Genomic DNA, 7,235 nt, shown 5'->3' with positions numbered 1-7,235 from the left:
CGGGGCGGCCAGCAAGCGGGGAGGACTCACCTTCGGCATGTAGGACAGCCAGTGCAGGACGGTGAACACCCCCTCGAAGTCGTCACAGACGGTGCTGTGCGTCACCCCATTGTTGTGCATGATCTGGATGCCCCCCAGCTGGTTGTTGGAAGTGTATACTTCCCTCCCGAGGACCTAGGGAAACAGGCCAGGCAAAAGACGTTCATCCAGTCAGAGAGAAAGGCAAGGTCTGTCTCGTAACTGCCACTAAAATGGATTCTTTTTTCTGCAAGACAGAGTCTGGCCTCCGTGGGCTGTGTCGAGGGACTGTCTGGACCTTTGTCCTAAAAAGAAAACTCAGAAGACACAAAGGGCATTTTAGACAATCACATACTCTGCTGCAATTTAAACACCAGCAAGCCCCTCTCTATCAGCCGCCATAGATGCGTGGTGGCATCCTGGGCTCTGGGGGGAGACCACAGTGGTGGGTAACGCTGGGGCCCCGAGACGCAGGCCACGCCACGCTGCTGCCCGCAGACGCAGAAAGGGGAGTGCCTGGCTGCTGACACCCTCGAGCGACGAGTCTCAGTTAAACAGGAGCATCGAGAGGTTTGGACTCCTCGTTTTTTCCAAGGGTTACTTTTCCCCTTTATATTTGATGTTTCAAGTGAAATCCTGAAGCAACTCATGACACATACATGAAGCCTTGAGCCTAAAGTCCTCTTTGTGTGCTAGGCACAGGGCAGTGATTTATGCCCAAACCCACTTCTCCTGGGTCCTTTCCTCCCCAGGTTCCAGGGACTTCAGGGCCTCAATTCCCTGGTCTATCCACCCCTGGAGGAGTTTAACTCTTGTGAAGATGAAAGGCACCTGCGATTGGAAATCATAAAGTTACCTTTAAAAAAGAAAAAAAGAAGAAAGAACATTCTTCGACTCGGAAATTGTAGGGCTTCTGTTCCCCTTGAAGATTGGTTAATCATTTCTTTTGGGGAGGGAGGTTTTCCGACCCAGCAGATGGAAGCTGGGCAGCCTGACCACGGACTCCTGCAAACTGCTGAGTGTGTAGTAATTGCCAGTCATCTACGGTAGCCCTGGAGAGCTCTTAACAGCTGTGGAGCCGCTTACTGTATGTTACCTTTTCTTTCTTTCCCCTTTCTCCTCCTCCTCCTCTGGAAAATAACCACAACACAAAATTTCTTCCTTACTTTTATTCATTTCCAGCCTCTGGGGGAGAACCTAATAAAGGAGAGACCAGCGAATTCTACCTGTATATTCCCATTTTGCCTCTTCCTGTTCAGAGCTGTGAGGGGTGCTGGGTCAGCCCCGGGATCAAGACCTGCCAAAGGCTGAGGAAGGGAGCAGCCAGAGCCATCACCTCTCTGGGACCCAGCTGGCCTGGGTTCCATTTAGCTTCAGCTACAAAGAGGAGAGGGGCAGACTTCCCAGGGGGCTCACTGGTAAAGAATCCGCCTGACAATGCAGCAGATGTAGGTTCGATCCCTGGGTGGGGAAGAACCCCTAGAGAAGGAAATCACAATCCACTCTAGTATTCTTGCCTGGAAAATTCCATGGACAGAGGAGCCTGGAGGGCTACAGTCTACGGGGTCGCAAAAGAATCAGACACTCACTTAGCAACTACACAGCAGAAGGAAAGGTGGAAGAGATTCTTCTGAAAGGAATATGGGAGGCAAAATGGCTCTCAGATTTCTGCTTTCCTTACTAGAGAAGCACAGAGACAAGCCTCCGCAGGCACCTCTGAGCTGAGCGACGGGCCTGGCAGCGCCTTTGAAGGAGCCCCCGGAAGCGGGGAGGCCGAATCTGACCACTGGGCTCCCATCCTCCGCCCGGTCCGCCTTTCATCTCAGCCCAGGCGCCGCGGCTCTATTCTCATTCTCCTGCTGTCTCTTTCCATTTGCCCTCTCCCTGACTGATACACTGATCTCTCGGTCACTTGGCTTTCTGCTCCACTGCGTCCATATTACTAATAACACCTCCGCCACGGCCAGTTTACCTCATGAAGGCAGGAGCACATCATTACAAAATAAACTCATAACTTTGACATTCTAGCAAATACACGCCGTTTGTTATTTTTATGGCTTTAGTCTTTCTAACAGGCAGAGGGCATTACATACCTGTTTCCTTTCTATCTTTAAATGTGTGCACACATGCACACTCGCACATGCACCAGGAAACAAGACAGAGCAAAAAAAACAAAAAACAAACCCAACCCCCAGCAAATGTCCAGAGCAGTCAGACGACGGGGGACCCTGGTGGAGGCAGAAGCCCTGTCACTCAGGAGGCCGCGCTCCGATCTGGCTCTGGTTTTATGGACGTCATAAACCCGATGGCCCACAGCTGGTCCTTCTGGGACAGACTGCCTCTCTGCCAGAAGTCGTTCGGTGTGATCAGCAGTATTTTTAATTATTAAAATAAAATTGGAAAGGGGGAAAAGAAATAAAAAGGAGACACTGCACTGACCCTGAATATCTGATACCCAGAGAGTATGTCAGGGGCCCAGAATGCCTTGCTGCCTAGAAGCAAGAAAATAGCTAGGGCTATTTTGTACTCAGAAATGGTATTTCCTTTCCCATGAAACCCTGTCTCTAGGACTTGATAAGGTCCAATCACTTAGAGCCCCACGCCTCTCCCAAATCAGTAATGGCCCCATAGAGAACCAATCTCAGAAAAAGGGACTGAAACTGACGAAGAGATGCTTAGCTGTTCAAATACACCTTCCTCAGACATCTTTGCCCCCTCATTTCAAAGAGGAAGAGAGCCTCCAGAACTGGGTTCCTCCTGGAGGCTTCCTTGTCCACCCATTCCACCCCATATTCTTACATCTAATGGGAGTCAGATCTGGAAGGAACTAATCACTTAGCATGTCTTCCCTTTACCAGTGGAAACTCAGGTTCTGACATCTTGGCATTGTTCTGAAAAGGCAGCAGTATTTCTACATTTCTTCTCCTCTGAGGAAGAAAACCAGGGCTTACTACAGCCAAGAACATCATCCTGGGCTAAAGAAATGTTTGCCATCTGAGAGGATTCATTGCATTTGGGAACTAAAGATAAAAATTATATGGCAGACAGAGTGTCCGAAGAGCTCCCTCTGGTCAGCCTTATCGCAGGAGGTAGGTGGTAGTGGGTGGGGGCAGGTGCAGAGGGGAAGGACACGAAAAAAATGAAGCCTGCTTCACTAACCACAAACAAATGCCAACAATCATGGCTACTTAACAACTGGGGAAGAGAAAGCAGTTCATCTTCAATGACTGTATGTGTGCAGCATGTACCAGGAGAATGGGGCACACACAACAGCTCCTGACTGATAGGGGTCGGGGCTGACTCAAGTGGTTTTAATGATTTTGGAATACTTCACAACAAAAGCTCCAACTGCAGAAGCTGAATCTGGGCGAAGACAAAACCCATTCTGCCCAACTCTGAAATGATGGCAGTGGAGCAGTTACGTTAACCCTGATGAGCATCAGGAAGGCAGAGAAAAGGACCACCCAACCACTGTTACAGTCTTCAATCTGTTGCCCTACCAACCTTCTATGGCAAAACCCGGAATACACAACCCTCATCAACATATCATTTTCATGAAGTAGGTGAGCTTCATTCATCAGTTTTTTTCAACTGGACATACCCATTCGTATATAGGTCATGCTGCTCGCCACATTCCATTTCCGAAATTATTCCTTGCACATTTTATACGACATGATACAAAGTCTTGGTTTATCTGCCCAACAGCATCAATAACCACTTAAACATAGGAACCACTCAAAACAGGGGACTCTGCTGAGGCCCTACTTTGCCGCCTCCTCCCAAGTCTGAGTGGAGAGGCAGTGCCATGAAATACTAGGAACAGGCACCATCTCAGGTCCCCTGCTGAAGAGTGTCAATGCTGACAGAGCTGAATGAGGGCTCGGCCTGAAAGAGGATCTCCGTTCACTCCCCACATAAAATTAAGCCTCATCCAGCACTCAGTCATTCCAGCTGGCGGGCCTGGGAATTCAGGGCACTGCCTCTAGCCAGTGATTAGCAGAACACCAATGTTAGAGGCTCCGTGAAAGATGCTGCAGAGCCTTTAGAAATTTTGAGGTGCACAGGCAGTACAGATGAATGCAGTCACACATACACACACACACAGAGGCCTGCACCACTGCTGCTGCTGCTGCTTATCTAGAGACGCTGCAGACACCTCAGGTTTACCCCGGCTGACAGGCAATGAAAACAGTCTAATATACCGCCTGCTCTCGCCCTTAAATCCCTTTTTGGAGATCAAGATAAACTCGTTTCTTCCCTTCCCCAGTGCTCCAGACGTTTGAGTGAAGTGGCAGAGTATTGTGAGGTTTTGTGCAAATGAAATCACTGTGTAATACTGAATGAGTGTAGTATTTACTTGTCAGGATATTCGTTAGCACCCGGGCTTTGAGCCTTCCGAGTTTCATAGATGCAACTTTAGCTCAAATTTTTTCAAAAAAAATTGCTTTTGTCCTGATATATACATATTTTATCAGGCCCCTCAGATTTATAAGCAAATATTTGCAATTGTGTGCTGCAGATGTGAGAAACAATGATGCATATCGATGCATAAAAAATAAAAATTCTGCTGCTGTTTTCTCCCACTTTATCGAACCTTTTCCCCTTTAAACATTCCTGGTGGATCTAAGAATTTGGCTATGCACGTGGAGTCCATCCTCTTTCTCATGAGAGTATTTCCACTCTTAAGAGGATTTCAGGAGGGGTTTTGTAAATTTCCTGAGCAACTGTCATCACTGGATTTCCTCCATGATTTTAGACATTAAAGTCCCTCTGGGATCTATTGGGTTATTGATAAAGGTTTGGTTAAGGCAGAAAGGGAGAGAGAGATGAGAAAGAAAAAGTGGGAAGAAGTGTTAAAATAGGGACAAAGGAAAGGAGAAAGGATGAGAGAGAGGAGAAGGGAGGGGGAGTGAAAAGAGGAAGGGGAAGAAAAAAATGTAATAGCTCATCTACTCCTGGTGCTAACACCCTCCTCCTTGACCTGAGAGGACTACATTTTTAAAAGCTGACAAGTAATTCAATCTCCAATTAACAATTTTAAGTGCTGCAGCACATATTACTGTGTAAATGTTTCTCCAGGAATACATCCAAGGGTGAATGGAATTAAACCTCTAGGGAGACAGGACCAGTGCCCGTGAGACCAAGAATATTTGGGGGTTCCAAAATATAGTCCCTTTATACAGAGACCCAGGGTTGCAAATTCCTCCCCTGCTTTGTTGCCGCTATTATCACTGGCAAACCGCAGAGCTGGTTGGCAGCTGGCAGGCTGGGGCTAGACAAGGGACGCAGCGACACACTGGCGGCACAGGATGGGAAGCCTCTGAGCCATGGCTGGGTTCAATGCCACCCACCGCAAGACCCAAAATCTCTCTATGTGTGTGTGCGTGTTCAGTCTCGTCCAACTCTTTGCGACCCCAATGCACTGTCCGTGGAATTTTCCTGGCAAGAATACTGGAGTGGGTTGCCGTTTCCTTCTCCAGGGGACTCTGGCGTCTCCTGCATTGGCAGGTAGATTCTTTACCACTGCGCCACCTGGGAAGCCCAAAAATCTCTTTATAAGTGGTCAGGTTTGCTGATGGATAAACTGGAGCAAAGGGACTGTGCTACCAGTGGTAGGAAGGATATTTACGGGACTTCCCTCGTGGTCCCATGGTTAAGAATCCGCCTGCCAATGCAGGGGGACACAGACTGGATCACTGGCCCAGGAACTAGGGTCCCACATGCCACAACCGAGCCTGTGAGCCACAACGACTGGAGTCAGGGCTTTGTAACAAGAGAAGCCACTGTGATGAGAAGCCAGCGCACCACAGCGAGAGAGAGGTCGCGTGTAGCAACGGAAACCCAGTGCAGTCAAAAAAAGGTAAATGTTTTAAAAAAGAAAAGATATTTATGCAAAAAGAAACTGAGATACAGGGAGAATAGAGGAATGAGGTAGATGGCAGGAGGAGGAACTGGGGTAGAGAGGAACCTCATGAAAGTTTACTTGTCAAACGTACGAGAAAAAGGCATAGACTTCCAGAGTCAAAACTGATGCCAGAGGAAATCACTCATCTCAGGGATCCACCAACTGCTCATTTAGCTGCAGACTTGAACACACTGACAATAAATTATTTCCAAATACAGAAGAAAAATGTAAAAGTCTGGTCTACTGACATATAATTCACATATAGTGAAACTGTCCAATTTTAGGTGTACAATTCTATGAAATCTGACATCACATAGGTGTATAACCACCACCCACAATTGCCCCAAAAGTTTTCATCAGCCCCCAAAGTGTTCTCATTTCCTTTGTAATCAAGTCCCTTCTCCCACCCGTTGGATGGATCCTTGTGTCTCAACAACGCTGCCCGTTCTAGAATGCTATGCATCTAGCTTCTTTCAGTAGCATTATGCATCCAAGAGTCATTGACGCTGACACAGGTGGCAGCTCCTTTTTTACTGCAGATAGTATTCCATGTTATGGAGATACTACCACCTGTCCATCTGCTTGCTGTTAGCTGACATTTGGGCTGTCTCCAGTGTCAGGCAACTATGAATAAAGCTGCTGTACATTCCCATACAGGTTTTTGTATCAATGCACGTTTTCGTTTCTGTTGAGTAAGACTGCTAGCAAAAGGAGAAGAGGGCACCCGAGGATGATATGGTTAGATAACACCACGGACTCAACGGACGCGAATCTGAGTCAGCTCCGGCAGACAGGGAAGGACGGCGAAGCCTGGCCCGCTGTGATCCACGGGGTCACAAAGAGCAGGACACGACTTAGAGACTGAACAGCAGGATTGCTAGGATACACTGGAAGTGGGTAACTTTTTTAAAAGAAAGCTAGACTTTTTCTAGGTGAATGTACCATTTTGCAGTCCCACCAACACATGTGAGATTTCTAGTTGTTTTGCAGCCTCACCAACATTTAGTATGTCAACTTAAATTTATATTAGTAGGGTCTAACTGTGGTTTTAATTTGTGTCTCCCTAATGACTAATACGGAGAAGGCAATGGCACCCCTACTCCAGTACTCTTGCCTGGAAAATCCCATGGGTGGAGGAGCCTGGTGGGCTGCAGTCCATGGGGTCACTAAGAGTCAGACACAACTGAGCGACTTCACTTTCATTTTTCACTTTCATGCATTGGAGGAGGAAATGGCAACCCACTCCAGTGTTCTTGCCTGGAGAATCCCAGGGACGGGGGAGCCTGGTGGGCTGCTATCTATGGGGTCGCAC

At 47.7% G+C, this 7,235-nt stretch overlaps 1 protein-coding gene across 1 annotated transcript in view; it reads right to left on the bottom strand.

The window, feature by feature from the left end:
• The window catches only part of ACACA (acetyl-CoA carboxylase alpha), a 288,539-nt gene that overhangs the window by 44,374 nt on the left and 236,930 nt on the right, over positions 1–7,235 (bottom strand). The window contains 1 exon segment of the mRNA XM_010861548.1: positions 31–174. Coding sequence (XP_010859850.1) covers positions 31–174 — 144 coding nt within the window.

Source organism: Bison bison, unplaced genomic scaffold (assembly GCF_000754665.1).
Source record: "Bison bison bison isolate TAMUID 2011002044 unplaced genomic scaffold, Bison_UMD1.0 scf7180017864472, whole genome shotgun sequence".
Lineage (NCBI taxonomy): Eukaryota > Metazoa > Chordata > Mammalia > Artiodactyla > Bovidae > Bison > Bison bison.
This window is presented reverse-complemented; position numbering and strand designations above follow the sequence as displayed.